A 23,026-nucleotide genomic window follows, 5' to 3' on the forward strand; every position below is an offset into this window, starting at 1 on the left:
AGTTTTTGCTGGGGATTTTATGCCTTTCTAATTTTGACCCTGTTCCAGAAGGGCCCCGTGCATGCCCTTTGGACCATGAGATTTGTCTCACTCTTCCCTATCCTTTGCAGCTACACATTTTCCTCAAAGTCCAATCATACTTGAACCATGAAACTTCAAATTTAGGGATTTCCATGGTTCCTTGAGCTGTATAACTTATGCGTATGAACTGACCATGGAAAATAGTATGTCTGCTGTACGAGAGCGCAGCGGGAGTTTGGCTTTGTCCAAGTAACCGGCTAACCGGGCCAGGTCCGAACCGGCAGAGCGGCGGAGCGGAAATTGCATAATCCACTCAATACATGCCGGTATGGCCGTAAAGGGCTGGTGACGTGGCTCAAGATGACGGCTAGGTTTCAGCCTGATCTCAGCTGGGCCAGGAACGACCCGAACCAGGTACCGTTTGGGCCTAGCACCCGAAGCGGCCACCTGTAGGCAGCCACCCGGGCTCAAGCTCGGCCGGCGGCCAAACTAGGCCACCGGTATTTCCACATCCAGACAAGTCTGCTGATGCTGGCCACGGGTCCTGGCCGAATGGGGGAGACTCTCCGATAAGAAGAGATAAGAGACGGGTATTTATAGCCCGGGCTGGAGGCGCCATCGCTATCCCCCCAGGACTCAACCCCGTCTCTTGTCCCCATTCGCCGGTTATACCTGTAGTTGTCAACCTCTACGACTACCAAAACTTTTTCTTTATCTCTTCCTATCTTTACCGGGAATTCCATAGCCCCACTTCCCCGTCCGAATATTTCCTCGGCAACTCACCCTTGTAACCTTCCCAAAACTCCTTGGTAAACATACTCTTCATAATTGATTATCCAAACACGCATATACTTCAGAATACCCCTCCCATCGTATAACCTATCATGTCCCAGAACCTTGATAGTCTCTTGGCTAGCATGAAAGAGGCAAACCCTGTCAGCCCGAGCAAAGATGCTGATGTCACGGCACGCTTGACCCGCTCACAAGCTGCAGAAGCCTCCGCTATGGCCATTCCCCCTGCACAAGTCGCCCCCGAAAATCCCCCCACAACCCAACCAAACGCTACGGCGAAATCAACCAATCCCAAAAAGACCAAAGCGGCGAAGCCGCCGGCGAAAAACGGCTCAACCAGCACTATCCAGAAAACACCGGAGACGGCTGGGAAAGATTTGGGTGGAACCCAAACCAATCAGTTATCCGCATTGATTGGGGCAAAACACGGTAAGCAAGAGACCACCTCCCTTACCAAGCCAAAGAAACCAACTCCTGGCTCCTGACCACACAGTGATAGATGTTGATAATCCCCCAGAGGGAGAGGTTCAGCCCTCCCAACTGACGGACGGACCGGAAAAAGCCAAAGACGAGCTAACCGCAATCATGCTTGAGGCAGCCCTCAAGGCGGGCAGAGACGGGGATCAGGCGAAATCTGATATGTATTTCAACTGCTATAAGGCGCTTATCCTAGGGTATGTGCCACCTCCAGGCGATGAAGTAAAACGTACTCATACACTAACCAAACAATGCCGTATGACGTCATCCAGTGAACCGGTCACAATCCCAGTGACTCTAGTACCAGCAGCAAGGGATTTGTCGGCGACAGAGCTACCGGTGTGGTGTGCCAAATGTGTTTCAAGTATCAAATCACATAAAGTCACAGTTTACTATTGAGAAGGAGACATATTTCTAGATGTATTATTGCATAATTGGATTCTACAGGTCATTTAACCCCTAGTCACTCACTGGAACCACTAGGCTAGCTGCACTCAGTCAAAAGTTACTAGTATTATACTGTGTTCATAAGCATAATTACATACTGTAGAGATATTTTGATAGTACATAGTATAGAATTAGACTCAAGGACATATTTATAGTGTATGTAGTGGCGTGGTTTGGCTCTGCCCATGGCATGGTTCCACCTGTGGACAACTCCATGATTGTTGTTTGGCTCCACCCACGCACCACGGCATGGATCCACCTGTGGACACCTCCAGGGTTGTTGTTTGGCTCCACCCACGTACCACAGCATGGCTCCACCTCTGGACACCTCCATAATTGTGTAGGCGCCATGGACACCAGCACGTGGACACCACCACCACAACCACGTGGACACCATATGGGCACCATCACCCCAGCCACGTGGATACCATCACCACATGTACACCTGTGTCGTGGTCACACCAGAAAAAATCCCTCACATTTTACTATAAAAGGAGGAGATTTTCCCTCCTCAGTTTTTGAGCATGCCACTCAGGCAATCCTAACCAGAACACACATCTCACTCAGAGTTACAAGTCACATCCACATAAATCCAGCAGTGTGATCTCAATCAAGTTGCCCATTAACATCTTTCATGCCTCAGAGTAGTTCTAAGTAGTCAAGTAGCAAGCATCACCCACTTGTGCTCTTAACAAGTCAAAGTGATCTTAACCCATTGTGCTCTTAACTGAAGGTTAAGGAAGAGGGCAAAGACACTTTGAATAGTTCACATATAACATCAGTTCTCTCAGAAGTCTTGTATCAGTTTATCTCCACTTTCATATCACAAACATATCAAACCATATAAAACATATCTTACGTTTAGGCTCATTTCCATTATCTGACTCAAGGCTGCTGTAAACCACTCTAACTCCATTTCCCTTACAAAATCCACTTTTCCGCTGAATTCAAGTTTGATCTAGGTCTGATAAGAGACTGCTGCACATAGGTTTCTCTATCATTAGTTTGCCACAACAATAAATAAATTTGTTGTGAAAGCTCTTGTGTAGTATCATAGAGGGGCAGGTCTTTCAAACCACCCGTAACAGTTGTAATAGCTTCTTACATCTTTGAAATATTATAACTGGTATTTCCCCCTCGCAGAACTGCCACCTGTCCCAAAGGAGTTCTCACACCGGTCAAAAGAGCCCTCGCTTCCAACCCAACCCCCATCCCGGCAGGCCAACAAGAGGACACCTCAGTTGGGGGGGGGGGTAAATTTCCACTGGGGCCACACTAACTCCCACGAAGATGTAGGCTTTACCCCTTACTTTGAGCGGAACATCCTCGAGCTCAAGGCCCCACTCCCCCTAGCGATTTTTAACAAGGCGTGGCAAGATGCGGCACTTCAGTACCACACCAAGAAGCGCCCAAAAAACAACAACAACTCTACCAAGAGGGGGATGCAATATACCGGCTATCCTTACCCAAGCGAGTGGCTCATGTCCTATAGCGACTGGAGCCTGAACTACTCAGAATTTTTGGTAAGCAACCCTAAGACAGTTGCAAGCCAAATTAAAATACTCCAAAGCTAATTGCCTAATCCATGGGCACCCACGCGGAAAGATTACGATGCGAGACATCTACCGCTACAAGACCTTAGGACAATGGATCGTCCTGCACAAGGCAAACGCGGACAAAATCCTACGGAAGGATGGCTTCATGGTTGCCTTACGCTACGGCATCAGGATTTGGGCGAACGCATTCGCTCACCGGGTAGTCAAGAATGGTGTCTCATTGTTCTCAGACATCTCCGTCTTCCGACAAGAGGTCTACGATACGGCCTACGGTGAGGCAAGACGCTTAGACGAACTATCTTTTAGAGACAACAACCCCTATGCGGTCGGCGGGGCAAGGTTCGGATGCGACCCTCACACCGGTTTGAACCCGAACAAGCGGGGCGGTAACCCCCCAAATGCACCAAAGTCAGCTCCACACACGACAGCAGCTCCCTCTACTGGCTCTACCTCTGGCCCACCAACGGCCAACCTCCCGGCCAAGCCCAAAGAAAGGAGACCAAAAAGCGCTGGTTACCTCGGAAAGAATTTCAACCCGGCCTTCGCCGAGATGAGAGCTAACGGACAAGGGCCCAAGCCAGTCCGGTTACCAGAGGAGAAACTCGGAGGACGTATAAAACAAATCGAGTCCTTCCTCATTGTGGGCGAGATATTCTCTTACAACCAGGCGGAAATACTCGCGGGAAGACTAAATCACGTCTCCTATATGCTCCCCCAACTCCGCTCATATCTGTGCGGCTTATATCGCTGGATGTGGAGCTGGGTACACAGAAGGGCGCATCTCCCGATTCCGCTAGACGTACGAACCGACCTAGAATACTGGCAACGGACCCTGCTATCTTTCAAGCATACACGCTTGATAGCAAGCCCGGAGCCGACCGAAATTGGGTGGATGGGGGATGCCTCAACCAGTTATGGCATCGGGGTTACCATCGGCCGGTCATGGGCCCAATTAAGACTTAAAGAAGGAGGGAATGGCGGCGAGAAACCGAGAAGAGGAATCGCTTGGCTCGAGACGGTGGCGATCCGCATCGGCATCCTCATGCTAAAAGAACTGGGGGTAAAGCAAGGGAAATCCATTATCGTGTGGACCGACAACACGACAACCGAAAACGCCATCAAAAGCAGGAAGTCCAGAGACTTCCACGTCAATGTGGAATGGAAGCTCATACAAGACTTACTCATCGATTTACAAATCGACTTAGTAGCGAAACGAGTGACCTCAGAGGAGAACAGAGCCGACGCCCTATCTCGCGGCGACCGTACGGGGCTAGACGGCAGGAGAAGAATGGTTTTATCCCTTCCCCTCGATCTCGACGAAAGGATGTTCCACCCGTCCGAGACGGAATAATTCGCACTCTCGTGCAAACCCGGGTTTCCATGACCATCTAAGCACCAATCCCCGTTTAAAACGGCTGGACTATATGTTTGAGTTTTTGTTTCTACTCGTGTCCTACCTTCCCCTCAGGAATAGAAAGGGCCCTTCCCGCCGTTGTGAAACTACGGTTTCGTCCTTACCAACCCCCCAGGACACCGTCCCCCTGCGGCAGCCTAATACTGTCTGAGATCAGAGAATTCTTAAGTGGCGAGACCCTAGTGAGAATCCCTCCGACGAGGCTCCGCGCTTCCGGGCGGCCGAGATGGAAACACCCGCTTTTTAACCCTGAGACAATTTCAAACACGGGTTCCTCACTGGAGGGAGGCTCCAGTCTCCCTCCCCGTAAAACTATCGCTCACTTTACCCCCTGCCACAGGGCCAGGTCGATGCAAGGCAGACCCACTCCGCATCGATGTCCACGCCAGGAAAGGGCAAAAATGCTTATCCTCCCTGGACCAGAACGGGGCGGGCACAACTACCCTAACCCGAGCAATCGTGGCGCTTGAGGCGACAGCATGCAACCCCGGGCCCCCCCAGTAACTATCCCTATAAAGCGTCGAGGCTGTCAAGCTCCGTCTTCCACCAACTTTACCAAGGGGAGTTCCCGGGGCAAGAGCGCATCGAACGCCGAGGCCGTGGCCAGGCCTAGAACCGTCAGGGAAACGAGTCTAGCCCAGGGAACAATCTAAAACCACAAGTCGAGCTGAAACACTCAACGGCAAACGTGACGAGGGTAACCGCGTACGCGGCTCCGATGGATGAAGTGTCGGTGCAGGGCTCACAACCTACCAGTCTGAGTAGAGGGTCTTGCACCGACCCTGGCACACCAGTGTGCACTTCTTCTCTGGGGGCGCTATAGTGCGCAGCAGTTGGCGGCGCCGTTGGGGAGCGAGACGCAGCCTAACCTTTAGGGTGGCATTACAGCGTCTCCCCCGTGGGACTCTGCTACTGCTAAGCCAGGTGCTCCGCACCTGTCTCCTCCCCCCCTCGACCCACACACGGCAGCCTTGGGGAGCATGCCTTAAACAAGCAAGCTCTCGGGGTTGCCTAGGTGACCTCTGTCACTGAACATGTCCAGAAGTGACACAAATAGGATATGCACGGGATCCGCAGCGCCGCAGCGATGACTCGGCGCTCACCGCGCACTTTCCTCACTATCTCCCCCAATCACGAGTGATAAGGTGATTGGATGGTTGTTCAATTCAATTACACAGCAACCAGGCTCTCCAAGCTCTGGTTAAGATGCCTTGGCCAATCCAACTCCTGCATCCAATCCTCATTATGATTACACTACAGGTATATGAGACCAAGATGGTCAGCTATTTTGACCCTTCAGGGCTTCAGCAGAGGTTGCCTAGTTTTTGCTTACAGCTGGCACTTTGCACCTGAGTACCTGTGACGGGTGCAGGTACCTGCCTGAATTTCCCCTCAAACTGGACACCCGCACCCACTCCCACCTGCGGGTACCTGCGCACTCCAACAGGTGCCTAGTACCTGCCAATGGGCACGAGGGGCCAGCTCTAGCTGTAAAATTGGCACTTTGCACCCGGTGTCACACGGCGCCTGGTACAGGCAGGCGGGTGGGCACTTTGAAGAACAAAAGGAAGTGACAAGAAGACTAACAGCAATGGAAGGCTGAGTCCGAAGTATCTTCTAACTTCGGGAAGGTGCTTTTGATAGATGGACTTTAAGCCAGAAACACTAGAAGGGCGCAGAGTACCAAAGGCACGAGAAGGCAGCTCAAGGTGCTGAAAACTATAATCTTAATTTGATGAGGAAGAAGGAAATCATACAATGAGCGGCCGTACATATAGGGACGCGCACACAGGTGGGTATTGCATAAGATTCCGAATCAGGAAGATAGCATAATGAAAAGACAAAGGAAAACCGGTGGTGCCTGTCAAATCCTGGGTCCAGATAGTGAAGTGGCTGCGAGCTGACTGTAAGCGAGGCAAGGGGTGTTTGCTTTGAGGTCATGCGCCAAACAAGATGAGAATGAAATCAATACTCGAAATGAGATCCCGATAATACCCGTGAGTCATGCTAGTCAAGAGATGGGTATGTGACCAGACATGTTTAAGGACTCCAATTGCACTAGTTGAGAATTGAGTACGTGACTAGATGCAATGGTTGAGATATTCTGAAGAAGCAACCAAGCGAGATTTCTGATTACATAGGTTGGGTGAATGGCCGAGAAGGTTATTGGCCGGGTTGGGTTGAATGGCCAAGAAGGCTATTGGCCGGTCAGCCCTCAAGAAGATTGGATTGATCTTCTTGTCTAGATGCTTAACCCATTCTGTCGTATGACACCCGGATACCTGCAGTGGGTGCATGTACCTGCCTGAATTTGCCCTCAAACTGGAGACCCACACCCGCCAGCAGATACCTGCGCACTCCAAAGGGTACCTAGGAACAGCCAACAGGTACTAGGGGCCAGATCTATTTTTGCTGTGTGAAGGGTGAAAGGAAAAAAGGGCATACAAAAAATCACAAAAGCCCCAACCTCTCAGGCAAGAAGTATGACATAAGTAAGTGTCAGCTGACAAGATGCTAAGGCCAAAGCCTTCGAGCTTCTTGCGGATGCAAATATGTACTATATTGGATACATCAGGTATCTGAAGTCAGAGGATGGTAGATAAATAGATAAAAAGACTAAGAAATAGGAGGGGCCTGTATTGACAGGGGTTGTTGGATCCCTACTAAGCTATGGATAACAGAGATATAACTCTGGATAGCTAATGATTCTACTGGGGCCTGCACCCAGGTGTTGTTGAATCCCAGATTGGCATATGTGAAGAGTGAGAAGGTAAATAGTTGACTCACTATCTAACAGACCTTCCTCACAAGCTTGGAGAGAGATAACAGTACTGGAAGTTCAGTGGCGACAGAGCAATCAAATGAGTCAGGATAGATTTGGACAAGTTTCTGGATGTGATCAATAGCAGAAGCGGAGTCAGAATTGAGGCTGATGTCAGATAGATGCGGTGGAAATGCCTGGGGGAAATAAAAGGGAAGGACAAATCTTGGTCTGTAGGCCCCGTTTGGACCCCCGCGTTATACTCAACACCGCAAACGCAGCGGGAGCGTAGCAAAGGCGCAGAACCACTTTGCTGATTGCTAAAAAGCGTTAGAACCCGCTGAAATAGCAATTTTTGGTTGCTGAATTGGCGGAAAAAGTGCTGCACTGAGTGCAAAAAAGCGGAAATTTCCGCTGATTCCCGCTCTTCAGCGCACAAAATTGCTGGAGTGCTCTGCTCTCTGGACATCATTCTCAGCAAAGAGGCACTTGGTGGCCAATAGCGCCGCAGAACAGTGCGCTATTAGGGCCATTCTCAGTGAAAAGTCACTTGAAGCGCAGCAAAAAGCAACTTCAGTGGCCCAAAATGTAGCGGTGCAGTGCGCTAGCCACACTATTTCAGAAAAAGGCTGCTAAAGTTGGTAAAAAGTGGCTCCAGCCGCCATACCGCTTTTGCTATTTTGTAGCAAAAGCGGGAAACAACTGCTGCGCCACGCGAAGTTCATGTTTGGTGTAGCAATATTTTTGCTGAGCTGGCACTGAAAATAGTGTTCCCCCGCAACCGCTATTGCTAATTGGCCCTGGAAGTAGTGGGGAGCTGCTGCGCTGCGCTATTTTGCTGCTTTTTGCAGTGCAGCGTAGCACTTGTGGTGTTGTTATGCTTGATAAATGGGGAAATTTATCACCTGCAACCCAAAGTTTGCCCCCGTCTCCACAAAATATTTTGAACCCCCAGGGGTTGCATGTGATAAATATGGTGTCAAAATAAAGGTAGGTCAAAGTAAAGAAAGGAACATGTCTACTTTCTTCAAGAATTTTTTTTTTCTGGGCTTGGGTGATTACCAACATCTTGGCTCTGCATTGCTACATTCCACTAACCTTCAGCGCTCCGCAATGAGCCTAATGTTCAAGTGATGAAGTTCTGCACTCTGCTGTTGAAATATAAGCATGTTGCCTGATGAGATAAGGCGCTCTGCCTCTTTTCTAGATAACTTCTGGTTTTGAATGGTCACCGGCACTGGGCTTCCGCAACATACATATCTCTTCAGTGCTCCACAATGAGCCTGATATGATCCGCCTGGTCTACGTAAGGTCCAACCACTCTGCTTCCGCACAGTAAAACTCTGCAAGCAAGTAAGATTTTAGGGTGGTAAAAACTCTCCGCAAGGCAGGAATACACAAAGTCAAGTAAGTATAGCAGTAACTACAATATCCGTAAAGTTTGTAGTGTGTAGAATGATAGAATAATAAGATGAGTGAGAGAAAATCCGCCCCAAAGTCTTTTCCTCCACTCCTTCCACCCCCAGCCAACCTTGCCCGCGTCCTTCCTTTCCCGCACTCACCATTGTGAATTTACGTCAGTTTTCTGTTGTGCTTTTATGACATCATCCCCAGCGCTGATAACTCATCCTCCGGGGGACCATTTTACATACCAGGTAATTGCTCATTTCTCTATTTGAGTGCGGTTTACACCATAACTTGAGTTTCTATACTGCAGAGCTCTGGCACTTCAGCATATAGGGAACCTTTGGTTCATAGTGCACTGTTTAAGGCATACTTTTTTATGGTGTTAAAAATTGCATATGACACTGTTTACATAAAATCACAAAGCCAATTTTGGCTGGGAGATGTCAGTGTGCATCATTTTTACTTACATGGAAAGAGGCATAAAAAAATATAAGACACTCAGTGGAATGAATGAAAATCTGATGATAAGAAATGTGTTACAGGTCAGGTCAGCCATGTATGCTATTGGATCCAATATTGGTGAAGAAAGAGAGTACCAGGTACATCCGGTTGAGCTGAGGTAGACTGGGTACCAGATGTAGCCACAGTCAGTCAAATATGTGCAAGATTTGCATAAGATGGTAGATAAACTCTGAATTTGCTAAATTTACTATCTTTACCCTGTCCTCCAACAAAAGCCCTGTTTTTTTCTGGATTGGCTTGACATGGTCCCAACCATACATAAAATGATGTGGGCCCACCAGTAAGGGCCAGCTTTGGTTGGCTGGGTTGGGATACCCAACGTGCCCTACTGTGTTTTCAACTGCTGTGGTATAAGGAAAAGTGAAAAATCAAATGTTTTTCCTATACTATATCTTTACTCATAAAAGGCCTCAAGGTACCACTAAAAGGACCCTGGAAATGGATTCTACAGGCAATTGCACCTCTTGTCACCAATGGAGGGGTCACTGGAGCCAGGCTGGATTGGAAGTTACACCTCTTTGGACCCCACTAGACACCTATCACCTCTTCAACAAACCCAGTCACCAGCCTTTCACCAGCCTCAAGCCAAGGATCACAGCATTATGCTTATAAACATCACAGCATACAAACATGCATCTCCCCATCAGACTATATTCATTACATAGTATCAAATATACCCTTATTTCCATACTATGACAGCATTTTACATTGCCTCTGCAGCCTCAGACTTCATTTACACACTTACTGCATCTGTATGACACTTTGTGCAGCCTACTGTCACTTCATGTCATTTCCATGTGGCACCACTGCAGCCCTCTGGCATCATTTATGTACTCCTGACATGTTATGACATCATTTGTACATATTATGACATCATTTGTACCTACTACCACCAGCAAAAATTGCCTCATACCCCTGTCTAGAAAAGTTTAAACCCTACCCCAGGATACCCTCTCAGGGGTGGGGGGCTAAAATCTCTGACATTTGTCCATAAAAGGAGCTCCTCCAACCAGCTGTCTTCTTTTGAGTTCAGTACTTACCAGTTACTTACATACCACCCTCACACTTACCCGTACCACCATACAACCCTTTTATTTGCAAATAACCACTGAACTCACTCTCAATTCTCACATACCTGACATTGAACAAGTTCATCTAATAAAACTTGCCAAGCTTACCTTGGTGGGTCTTGTTAGCTGATAGCCAGAAGGGCAGAGCTTTGCACCTCCATCATACCCTTCATCATTCAGCAAAAGGGTTTCACAACCACTTTTGAGTCTTACACCACGGGGAGCAACACCGACATTGCAGGCTACCTTGAAACCAATTTTCACAATAAATTCTAGTTTAGCACTTCCCTCTAAATTCACACCTTTGTAAAACCTCCAACTAATAATGCCAGCCATCATCAATCCAGGATTTATTTCAAATTTGCAGGCTTGTATTTTATTCTGTAGTGCGTGCTCACCCAAAAGATTTGCCCAACCACAATCTCTTTACTCATGTGACCCCCCAAAAGAATCTCACACTTGGGACAAAGCAAAGACCAGTCAAAGACAATGCTCAACTCCTCCATGGTTTGTCAAGGGGCAAGCCCAGCAATGCCCTATGCAGAAAGACAATGATAACCAGTAGTACACCCATTCCAAAAAAGCTTGGATGCTTTAGAGGGAATTTCTACCGGAAATTCCTATGGGATTTTCCAACCTTGTATGCAATAAAGTGACAAGGTTGGACACTTTGATATATGCAGGATGCCTATATCAAAATCAGGCAAGCTCAATCATAGACTTCCTGTTGGTTTTCCCGGATTTTGATTCCAGAATCAGAATCTTTGACCAATTTTCACCCTGGACCCCTAATCTGATGAACCCCCCCCCCCCCCCCGGGTGTCATGGTGCTGGTCCCCCCAGCGGCCTGTATTTTTTTTGCTACCAAACGTCACTGCCAATAGCAACTGCGCTTGCGGGGATGGATATCCATCTGTCAAACCTTGCTGTTGGATACACACAGGTTGGCAAATCCAGAAGGAAATTCTAGTGTGAATTTCCTCCAAAGCATCCAAGCTTTTTTGGAATGGCTGTATATCAAGTAAATTTCAAGTAAACCTGTGTGGTGTCAGCACAAAATATATAAAGGATCTCAATATTCACATGTTTAGGTGTGTTTATATTTCAACAAGAAAGATAAAGATTATTAAAAAATTAAAGCAAAATAGATCATGTGATTATCAGAATTGAGAATAAGAAGACACAAGAGAAGAGGCAGACAGTCCATAAAATGATAGTTTTGTGTTTGATGTTCAAGAAAAGGATAGCAGTTGAGATGCAACAAGAAAGAATGAGTGAAGGAAAGATACATACACAGAAAAACATCAAGCATTCATACGAACAACAGCGGGTATAAATATGAACATAGAAGTGCAAAGAATGGGATGACAGACTGGTATTTACAGATGGGTGTATACAGACAGACAAGAAGCAAAGGTCAAGAGAAACAATGCAGCCTTCAACCTAACAAGCAACGCAAACTATAGACACACAAAACAATCACAGTCGTCATCCTCATTATTATGGTCGTCAACGAACAGGGAAAGCTCCGGACAGGTTGGGAGTATGGTCACCGACACCACACATAGGTACGAGGACTATGAGACTTCGTATCAATCAAGGATGTTCTTTGGAGGAGGCTGCCACCAGTGCTGACATAGACAACTCATACTTGATCAATCATCATCTTGAGCAGATCGACGCGCTTGATACCCAAACCAGTGATCGGATTATTGGTTGTCCGGCTATCTTGCTGCTGACCTACAGGTGTGGGTTTGGAGAGCTGATCAACAATGGCGTTCAGCTTCGAGATCATATGATGGAGTCCTTCCAAGCTGATGTATTCGTCCCGGTTCTCATCTTCTCCTTTCTCCGGTTCATCTGTCTTCTCTCGAGTCCCTCGATCATCTGCTTCGTCTTCCGGTCCTCGAGAGCTTTTCTGACTTCGGTCGCTTTTCTCGAGTAGGAATTCTTTGAAATTCATGCCCATACCTTCTTCATCAATAGCCGTCGATTGACTCGATGAATCGTAGTATGACTGTAACAGATTATCATCGCTTCTGTATGTTGGGTTTTTCTTCGTAGGACTGGTGAAGATGATCCGATTGACCATCGTCGGTTTGAGTTCCTGAGCAAACGAGATCTCGAAGTTATCCTCCACACTCGACCCAGTTTCCTGTCTCTCACGCTGTTTAGAAGCAAATCTGGGTTTCCCCTCGGGAAGTGAGTCGAACGATCCTGCTCTTCTTTGATCAAACGAGCCTCTGAATCGGCGATTCAGACGACTAGCCAAAGCCATGATTTCGTCCAGGTCACTCCGATTCTCCTGATCTTCAGGTACAATCTTCTGCACCCCTCGCTCATCGGTTATTGTCCCTCGACTGGTTCCAGAAGAATTCGAGTTTTCGGTCAAAGTTCTTGACTTGGATTTCTTGGACCGAGCGCGATTCAAAGTCTGAGAGTGTCCCGGGCCCTCCAGATCGCGAGCGGGCGGTCGACGGACAAGCGACGACAGACTGATACTCCTGCGAAGTTTCGATCGATTTTTCTGCGCAGATCCCGCAATGGTGATGTCTTCAGTGAAACCAGGTTGGGCAGTCGGGCGAACTGGTGAACCGTTCGACGGGACATCAAATTTCGGGTAAGGTTTTCTCCTAGGTGCTATACCTTCGGAATGACTAATCCGAGACAAGCCATGGGCACCTAGCTCATCAAGCCTACCGCTGGATTTGTTTGGCTGATCCAAACCGCTGGATTCGTTTGGCTGATCCAAAGCAGATTCATCCCGATTTAAGTCGCGCGTCGGATTTGGGTGGTTGGTTGGAACAGATAAATCACCAGATTCACTGAATGAGCCGGTAGATGAGTCCGTTTCGACTGCCTTTGATTGGCTGTATACGAGTGCGGGGAGACTGGGCATGGGCATAGGCTCCTCTTTGACCCTAGTTCGACGGGAAATCAACGATTTGAAGCCCCTCAACTTCTTCTGGAGCCCGGACGGGACTGGGGTCTGCTCAGAAGGTTGTGGTCGGACTGGGGACTGGTGAGAGTTGCTACCGTCAAATGACTTCGTCGGTTGAGTAGCCCGCTGCGATTTCATAGAATCCGATCCAGTACTTGTGGTTGATGCCTTCGGGTGAAATTGTTTCGCGTCTAAGGTTTCTGAGCGAACCAGCTTGGGGGTTGATAAACCTAGAGCACCAACCATGTGTGCCAGTTCAGCCGTCTGAGGATCTTTAGTGATACTCTTTTTGCTCTTAGGGCCCGCTAGCCAAGGGGGGTCAGAATTCAGAATTTCTGCCAAAGATTGCAGTTGGGGTTGTTTCCTAACTACATCACCGGGTATGTTGAGATCCGGTGTACGAGAGGCAGCGATTCGCTGGCTCATGGATGACAGGTGGCTAGATAGCTTTGTCTTCGAAGACAACGAACCAGGAGGACTAGCATTGTTTTGAGAGTAGATCGACTGGGATGAGCTGATATTTGAAGAGGGGCTGGAAATCAGTTGATCTTCAAATTTGCGGAAGTCCGGCAGCTGAGGTGGGGTATCGGCCGATTGGCTTTGGTACCGGTAACGCGGCAGGTTTTCAGAGCGCGGAAAAAGCTTGCTAGACGCCTGACTCTTCGGAGATACCATTTCGATCGGATCTGACAGAATACGTTCAGACTTGTCCGGACTACACAAGGAGTCACTCGAGTGGCGACTCTGTTATTGAGTGAGAATACGTGGTCAGCTCGGAAGCTATACGAGAGGAAGCAAAGTATATGTTCGTACCGTTGGGGAGTCCGAGGACTCCAGACATGGACCAGGCGTCAGAGAGAATTTAACGGTTTCATTTGATCGCATCAGCTGTTCAAAAGACATGCGTGTGCTCAAGCCCTGTAGGTTAGGGATATAATTAGGATTTGATCAGTAAGCTTGTCGAGCCTTTTTAGAATCTTGCTTGAACTGGGGATGAAAGAGGACGAACTGCAGGTTGAGCCACAGAGTGACCCTTCTTGTGAGATTTGACCGACTTGGGACGCTGATTGACCTGCTCCTGTGTAGATGAGAACGAGATGAATTGGGAAAAGATCGGAAGATGGAGAAAGTCAGAAATATGGTCTTCTGGCAATGGGTACCTTTGTTTTGAGAGATTGCTTACAGTAAGAGCATGAGAGGAGTTTTCAGCGGCTTGTCCTAGCACTGGGCTAGTAGCAACCGTCAAGCTCTTGGAGCGATAATGAGGCAAAGCAAGCTCCGCCGGATGTCTCATTGTTGTTGAGTTCGCTACTATTTGGGACTCAAGACGTTGATGATGGCGGTGATGACCAGCTGGATTGAGAGGGGTGTGGCGAGTCGAGCGGGGGGAAGTGATCGAGGATGACGAGGTTGATAAGGGAGAACGGTAAGGCAGTGAGGCGAGGCGGCCGGAATCTGATGTAGAATTGGGTAAACCGATCTCGTATCCCTTCTGACTATCATCACCATGGTGATCTTCCACGATATCCATAGTGTTACCGCCACGTGGCGGCCGCCACACTGGATCGTGTGATCCGTCTGGAAAGGCGATGGGCGGCGTGGGCGTTAGAGTTTTGCCTCCTGGCACGGGCTTTCTAGTCTTCGATCTAGGCGGTGCCCGCTTAATGGTGACTGAACGATATGTGGCTTGATTCTCACTGGGATGGGCGGATCCAGCAGGACTGGATTCCAGTGGGGACTGAGTAGGATGGGAGAGCGAAGACTGGTGAGGGTTTAGAGAGGGATGTTCAGGATCACACTCACTGGTGGCAGTGTTGATAACCGAGTGGGTACTACTGCTGGGGAAAGTTCTGGTGGACGGAAGAGGGTGGAGGGACAGGTCGGGAGAGGGGTAGTCGATATGGGGGGTATTGGGGACTGATGACCGAGTTGGAATAGAGTTCAAGGAGCGATGAGAGACCACCCTTCGGGCAGAGGCCGGTGGTGGGGAGAATGAATGAAAGGATTGAAAGGGGATATTAGAGTCTGAGGTGATTTGCTCGAGACGAGCCCCACTGACAGTGCCTCGGTTACCTAACGAGGAAGTCTGCAGACGGGAGCGAGGGGAGACGGGCAAGAAGGGGCTGTGGAGCGGGGTGAGGCTTGCCGAGGATGAACTGGCGGGCTGGGGGATCTGGTTGAGGAAGTGGGAGGCAGGCCCGAGCTTGTTGATCATCGTCGGGGTCAACATGAGCGGTTTGAGGGAAGAAGACTTCTGGTGATGGCTGCCCGGTTCGACCAAGCAGAAGGGTGATAGCGGGGAGTGGGGAAACAGGGACGATTTGGCTTGGATGGTCTCGAGGATGGAGAGGAAGTTGATGATCTGATCATCCTGGGCCATAAACCCAACGAGATGGTGGGCTTGGATGGCTGATGGGTAGGGTAGACGGGTCTGGACGATAGCAATGATGACTTCGAGAAGATAGTTGGTGAAAGCTTGGATGACACCGAGGAAGTAGATTACCAGACGATCCTCGAGTATCGTAGTCTGAGCCTTCTTAGCTTGCAGCCAGGGAAGCTGATGGGGATGAAGCTGATGCTGCAGTTGCTGCTGCTGCTGATGATGTTGCTGTTGTTGCTGCTGGTTGACAAGCTGCTGGTGTTGACGGAGAGGGAGGTTGACGGTGTGGTACAGACTGTCGTAGCGTTCGAGTAAGCTGTCGTAGTAGTAGGGATCGAGCAGGAGATCCAAGGACTGGTTGAAGAGATGGGCAGATGGTTGGTTAAGATGGGGATTGATATGGTCATCGCTCGTCTCGCTGGGCTCAGCTTGAGCAGTGCGACCGTTATTAGCTCTGAGCCAGGGCTGATGGCTGGTATAGGGGGATAGGATCTGGCAGTCTATCTGCAGCTGGAGGAACAGATCGGAGAGTGAGATGGACTGGGTCATGAGCTCGATCGGCGGTGGGTGGCTGGATGGTTGGAGCGGTGCTTGGGCTGGAGAGTAATCGGAGGGGAAGGGCTGGGTCTGCTGGCGTGAGTTGAGCTTGTTCTGGTAGACCATCCAACCCACTTCGGCTGCCTGGATGGACCGCTGGGCGAGCGGCCGGTTGAGCACCTTGAGGATCCCATGCGTCTTGAGATAGCCGGGCTCGATGGGCAGCGAGATAAGCGGGTTGCTGTCTGGCTCGTCATCCGTCGTCTGGTGGAGATGGCTCCTACTTTCTGAGGATGGCGATGACTGTTGGTTGGCGGAGATGGAGCTGAGGATGGAGTAGATGAGCTGGTCGATGATCTGGTTGATGGAATGGTAGCAGCTGGTGCTCAGGATGATAGGCTGGGTGAGACTCAATCTTGAGTCCTGGAGGCTGAGCAGGATAAGATGGGGCTGGAGCAGGGTGGCAATGGTGTTCCGATCGAGGTAATTGGGTAGTTGGTTGGGGGAAGGGGATGAGCTGGGGGGGTTACAAGAAGAAGAAGCATCTGCGGCTGCTGGCGAGGCACTGGTCATGAAGGAGAGGGCTGAAGAAAGGAGAATCGATGAGAGGCTGGCTGTCTATAGCAGGGGTATCAGAGAAGGACTGAGTCACTGACGATACATATTTGACTGGTCTCCTGGTGGAAAGGGGTCTTGAGTGAGGGAAGCTCCCTAGGTAGCTCCGGACCTTTTCCCAGGAAAAGTGTTATACGGTTGATCGAGTTATAAATATACAAGTCTGGCGAGCTTTAAATGTGGCGTTGGGTGGGGGAGAGACGAAATGAGTTCAAGAAGAGGGTTACAATTATTATTATTATTAGTTGATCGTGATCATGGAGGAGGATAGTTATATAAAGGAATAAGAGGCTCAACACAGTACAATTAAAGTAATAGGAAGGGGTGGGTGGCACGGGAGGAAAGAACTGAGGGAGGAACCGAGTGCTTGTTGACCATCCAGAGGTCGGTCGAGCGAGACCAGATGTATGGAAGATATAAGGCTGCTCACAAACCTTCCTCTTGACCGTTACCCTGATCACACAATTAGAACAACCCAGTAAAACCCCCGATCATCGCAATAGAATCGATCGACCCTCTCGAACGCCACTCGGATGGCCAACAGCGCCTCTGAAATGCTGCGATGAAGCTTTGGACTCAGGTCGTCTCATCAACCGAGTTATCTGTACTCCACTCAGACCTCAGCAGTCTGGGAACGAATGCGATCTAGAGACTAATCAGTGAGCCGGGAGCTGGGTTATGGAAAGGAGGTTAATGGACTATGCTATAACGAGCACGATGCAGACAGACTGCAAACAATTCCAGATAACTGCATAAACCCAGCCACGAAAACGAGAGAAACCACAGGGCAGGCTGACGAGGATTTGGTCTTCGATAGGATTGTTTAGTGGTCAAGTTTCAACCAGCTTGAATCTTAAAATCAGCTCCTTCCGACCGGCCGCCGGGGGTTATCAGACATCAAGACAAAAAAATATGTACTCTCGACTTCTCGAGGAAATATTTGAGAGATGATCGAGCGCAGCCCAAAGTCGAATCAAAGATCTGACCATTCAACCGGTCTTCAGTCATGCATTGTAATCCTGTAGATCTCATCCCTGTTATCCTGTACATAACAGTCTGTCCAATCGCCGGCGCCATTCGGCGGCAAGGAGCTGTGACGGCCGACGGGCCGGCTAAGTCCACATCGGCCTTACACACATACATATATCAACCTATATAACCACTTTTTATGCTGTATCGATAGTAATGCGGGACCGGCGCAAGCTTAACAGAAATGCCTCTCCCTGAGACCGTCCAAGCAAGGGGCGGTCGAGCGTCTCCGGGTCTCTCTCTGTCCCTCTCTCCCTGCGATCGGCGCCCCGCCACACGGTCTCAGGCCCAGGGGCGGTTTGTACATAAGGTTCCGGGATCGGCGGACCCCATTCGACGTCCCTCCACCATTGGGTACTCTTCAGAAACAGTAACTTGTGCTCTAGTTAGCCGGGGAGTACCGTCACCTGGAGCCTCCGTCGTGACTTAAGGCATCTTCTGCTTTGTTTCCTTCCCCCTCATCGGGGGGGGGGGGGGGGGGGGGGCGGAGTACATCGGTGCAAATAGGAGTGTATACATGAAGCAAACTTCAATCGGCCCGAAACCGGCGGACTGGCCCGGAACCGGCGGACTGGCCCGGAACCGGCGGACTGGCCCGGAACCGGCGGACTCAGATCGCTGGGAGCTCAAATATGTTGGATTTTAGTTGGAGCTCAATGGTCTCACTCACCTCTCTTTATTTCAAGCAGAAACTGGCGCGGATTGAAATGCGCGGTAAAAACTCTTTGACTTTTCCACTGACTGTTGTAACAGCAGGCATGAAGTATCCCCAGTAAGAAGAGTGGATATATGAGAGTATCATTAGATGATAAAAATAAATCAAGAGGGATTTCTCGTTGTTTCAGGGGAGCATCTGTAGGTACCTTGAGTCAAATGAAGTCGGATATCATGTTCCGACAAAGTGGGCAGCTATTTTGCCAGTACCCGGGCATCCATTCATGGATACATTCGAAGTGGTAGTAATGTGGACAACTCTTGAGTTTTGCAACTTTGCAGAAAGACCAATGATTCTCTCCGGATTCTTGAGGCGACTGGAATGGTCTTTGACAAATTGTGCATTCTTCGCCGGCTGGGCCGCCATATAGGACATGTGATGGTATTTGATCAGAGGAAATAGAAGTTGCGCTGCCCTCGTGATTCCCGGCGGTGTGGTCAAGATTGATAGGCTGTTTCATGTGGTTGTAAGCTCCAGTTGGCTGGCCATTCAACTTTTTCGGTTTGCTGCTGGTTCTTCCCAGCTCATCCAGGGCTTTGTTCAATGTGACTATTTCAACTTTCCCAGGTTCGATTGGCAACCGGTATTGGTCGCTATAAGGCATATACCCCAAAACGAGGATGTTGCTGTCGAAAGCAGCGTTGACTCGAAGTTGCAACCCATGAGCAAGCCGGTACTGACGGATCAACTCGTCGTGCAGATCAGGCACCAGATCCCACCTACATCGGGTTGTCTGCCCCGTGAGTGCGCTCATCCACGCAATAGCAGCTGTTGATTCATCGGCAATTGTTTCGGACGCAGATGATTGATGATCATTGGTCATTAAGCGCCCAACGCCAAGCCATCGCCCAACCGTCTCCAGAAACCATCGCGTCCATCCCGGCTCCGTGGTTGGCCCGGCAATTTCCTGCGAAGAGTCCTCTGAATGCCATCGCAACGGTACCGTCTCCTCTTGTGCAATATCCTGGCCGTTTGCTTGATCACGTCCTGATAACGACGGGCAAACGACCATAGGTACCAGGATAAAAAAGGACTGCATGAGCAAAAATTGCAAGTGAAAGTTTGTTATATGCATGGTCAGTTTGTAGATTTCTTGGATGCACATTATCACGTTTCCAAAAGATCTCTTTGAACTCAACTAGACACATTAAAATGAAAAGCTTCATGACTGGCCAACTTGCTGGTAAATCTTTGGCTTGATGACAGTGTAAAACACGGAATTGATGTTGAGACTTGAGCCCGTTATCTATAACTTTCGGCCTCCTCGGGGGAGCGCAACGACCTCCGTTCGGAGCGAACTTAGCACAAGTCCCTCGCCTGCCGGGGCGAGCTTAACTAAGCCTCTCCGAGGAGGCGCGAAGCGTCTCCGAAGGAGAGGCTTAGGACTAATGTCCCATATTTGGCCTGAGGCTGACGGTTTTTTTCAATGAAAATGTGTGATTTTGTGTTTACAACTCTCCTACAACTTGGTATCACCTCATAATCCAAATCCCAGTTGGCCATGTCTAGCCCTTGATCTCAGCTGTCTTGTACATGTTTTTTCAAGTAAATTCATCAAGAACTGGCCGCTCAGCAGCCATTCTTGTAAGGGCATTTTCTGAGCAATGTGACAGACCCGCCGGGCCATTTGCAGGTCAAGTACAGACACTTTCTCACGGTTTCAGCCTTGCAAGGCCTCGCAAGCCATGCTTTTACAACAATTTTTTTTTCAAGGGATGGGGGTAGGTGTTGTGTTAAACACACCAGAATATGTAGAAAGAAAACCTGATTCTAATGATGCCAGAGGCTGTGAAGAAATCCAATGGGTATACGGTGATATGGGGGATATAAGGAATTTTTAGATGTTTGGCTGGGCAGCCTCAGGCCAAATATCGGACATTAGGCACAAGTCCCTCCCGCAAGCGGGAGGGTGCTCGCGCCCCGCAAGCACAGGGAGGGACTTGTGTTAAGTTCGCTGCCGGGGGGCGCGACACGAAGTGCCTCGCACGAAGTGCGACCTCATGGAATCCCTGATTCCTTGCGTGAGAGCCCCGCGTACAGCTCTTTGTTTTTGCAGGTGGCCAACTTTGTGCCCCCAAATACCCCACTTCCCAAAAGAACTGAGTCCTGCCTCAGAAGGCAAAGAAAGGGCAGTCACAGGCTGATAGCACTTGGTTCATGGCCTGGAGAGCAGTTTGAAAAGGGCCTCTTTTTGGGACACATTCCTGCTGATCTAAGCAAGAATGCACTGCCTTTCAATAGATCTAAGGTGTTCAAAGTTGAAATCATAAAATTTTCTTTACATGAAATCATAAAATCATAAAACTTTCAAATGATGATTTTATGGGTACCATTTTAGAAATGTTGCTCTAATTTGAGTGTTTGGGTGTACATATTTTTTTCAGCTAAGAATTTTATGATTTTATGGTGTTATGATTTTATGAAAGTCAACTTTGAACACCCTAATTGAAACAGCTTTTGATACAAAGCCACATGTATTTACAAAAAAAATCTCTCTCAACATGGTCCGCTTTTCTCAATGTTTGAAAACTTCAAATGCAAGGATCAGGCCTTATTAGCAGCTACAAGGCCTAAATTGCATCAGAAGAAGCGCACTCCCAAGCACTTCTTAAGTCCTAAGGGGCAGCCTCAGCAGGCTGAAGGTTGATTTACAAAAAAGGAAAAAGTGAAAAAAGCCTGATACAGGCTGATATTCCTGGGGCTCTCAGGCCATATACAGGTTTTTGCAGGTAAGCCTCTCTGTGAGACAGAGACCCTGCAGGGCTGCCTCACTGGGAGGCTTTGTTAAGCTTGCATTTGGAGGTGTTTGGATTCCTGCAGGAAGGCACCCCCCCTCCAATAGAGGGACTTGGTTAAGTTACGTTATCTATTTGCGCAAGTCCTCTACTCTATGCTGGCTCTGGGTGGCCCTTCCATACCACCTTGATCACAGCTCTACCCAAGGCATTTGGAAACTCCAAACCTTCAAAAATGAGTTGAGTTGAAGTATTCAGAAGTCTAGCACCTTTTTTGTCCAGATAATCTCCAGCCTTAGAAAGGTTTGAGATTAAGTAAAACTCTACATGGCCTAAATCCCCTTGTTTCAGAGGCCACTTAAAATGCACTATGAAAAAAAAACTTGAGAAACTGATTTCAGGCAACATAAAAGAACCCAAGCTTAACAAAGCCTCCCAGTGAGGCAGCCTCACATGGTCTCTGTATCACAGAGAGGCTTACCTGCAAAAACCTGTATATGGCCTGAGAGCCCCGGGGCTGAATCTCAAAGGTGCATAAACCGCTGCTGTGGATACTGTGACGATTCCAGTCCAAAAAAAGTGACACTGTGAGTCTTCTTAAAACAATATCTGCTCGGGGAAAGGGAGGAAAGGCTTACCAGCTTCCAGTTTGACGACCTATGCAGCCAATTGTCTGATGTGATTGATGTCCAAAATTCCCGGGGCCGGTTCATAGACTTCATCAACCTTGGAGTTGGGCCCGCCAAGCGAGGGGCCTTGATTGATGAGTCTTCCGGCCAACAAGCGCCAATAGATCAGCAAGATGAACTCTATTCATGGAGGCCCTTTGCAAGATTGATGGCTATCCACTTGGTAGACTCCAGGAACGTATGACAGAGGGGGTTGGTTGCCGTTGAGTTGCATGTGGAGGGTGACACCGAGTTCTCTGATGTGCTGTACCCTGACTCCTGAGCATGATGCAAGCACATGCAGGGACTTTTTGTTGAGGACTTGAGCACAAGCACCTTCCAGGTGGGCAGACTGGATTGTTGTTGTGTTGTGGCTGGGCTACCCAAGCTGGTGGTCCCCAACAACGGTCAATGAGCCAAGTGTATTCAAGAGATACACCTGCATGGCATCTCAACAGTGACATTGAGGCTTGTTGTATCTGTGGCGTGTGTTGTTGAGTTGAGCTGGCTGCTGCCATGGGGCGGCTGGACCTGGTCCTGGCTGGAAGCAAAGGGTGGATACGTGTGATGATGGCAGGAGGTCATTTGTGCAATTATATAAAAAGGCACCAATGTCAAACTGGAATGCCCCCAGGGGATCTGGTTTTGTCCTACCCCCTCGCTGGGAGCCCCCTAACTGCTTGGTTAGGCCCTCCCTGGAAACCTCTAACAACCGGCCCCTTTTTGCTCGTTGCTTTGGCACAGCTGGGGGGTCATCCATAGGGCCTCCGGGCCTTTGGGGATTTTCAACGTGCGCAGTGAGAATAATGGTACATTTGTGTCCCATTTTGTGAGAAAAAAACACCCCAAAACTTAGATCTAGAGGTCTAGGTTTTTGTGAATTTAAGAAAGTGGGATTACATGAAGTCGCAGCATGATCTTGGCTTTTTTTTGTTTTTT

General features: G+C 48.9%; 2 protein-coding genes across 2 annotated transcripts; both read right to left on the bottom strand.

Moving 5' to 3' along the window:
* Positions 1-12,112: 12,112 nt before the first annotated feature.
* PtA15_9A698 (uncharacterized protein) lies at positions 12,113-16,898 on the bottom strand (the record flags this gene model as incomplete). Its single annotated transcript, XM_053172934.1, has 5 exons — positions 12,113-14,152; positions 14,222-14,326; positions 14,418-14,486; positions 14,592-15,949; positions 16,055-16,898. The coding sequence occupies 5 exons, from the start codon at positions 16,896-16,898 to the stop codon at positions 12,113-12,115; spliced, it is 4,416 nt and encodes a 1,471-aa protein (XP_053024126.1).
* A 1,940-nt stretch (positions 16,899-18,838) lies between these two features.
* Positions 18,839-19,850, bottom strand: PtA15_9A699 (uncharacterized protein; the record flags this gene model as incomplete). The annotated part of the gene is made up of 2 exons (XM_053172935.1): positions 18,839-19,717; positions 19,824-19,850. 2 exons carry the CDS (start codon positions 19,848-19,850, stop codon positions 18,839-18,841), a joined length of 906 nt encoding a protein of 301 aa, XP_053024127.1.
* Positions 19,851-23,026: the final 3,176 nt, after the last annotated feature.

The sequence above is a fragment of the Puccinia triticina genome, chromosome 9A, assembly GCF_026914185.1.
Source record: "Puccinia triticina chromosome 9A, complete sequence".
Classification (NCBI taxonomy): Eukaryota; Fungi; Basidiomycota; class Pucciniomycetes; order Pucciniales; family Pucciniaceae; genus Puccinia; species Puccinia triticina.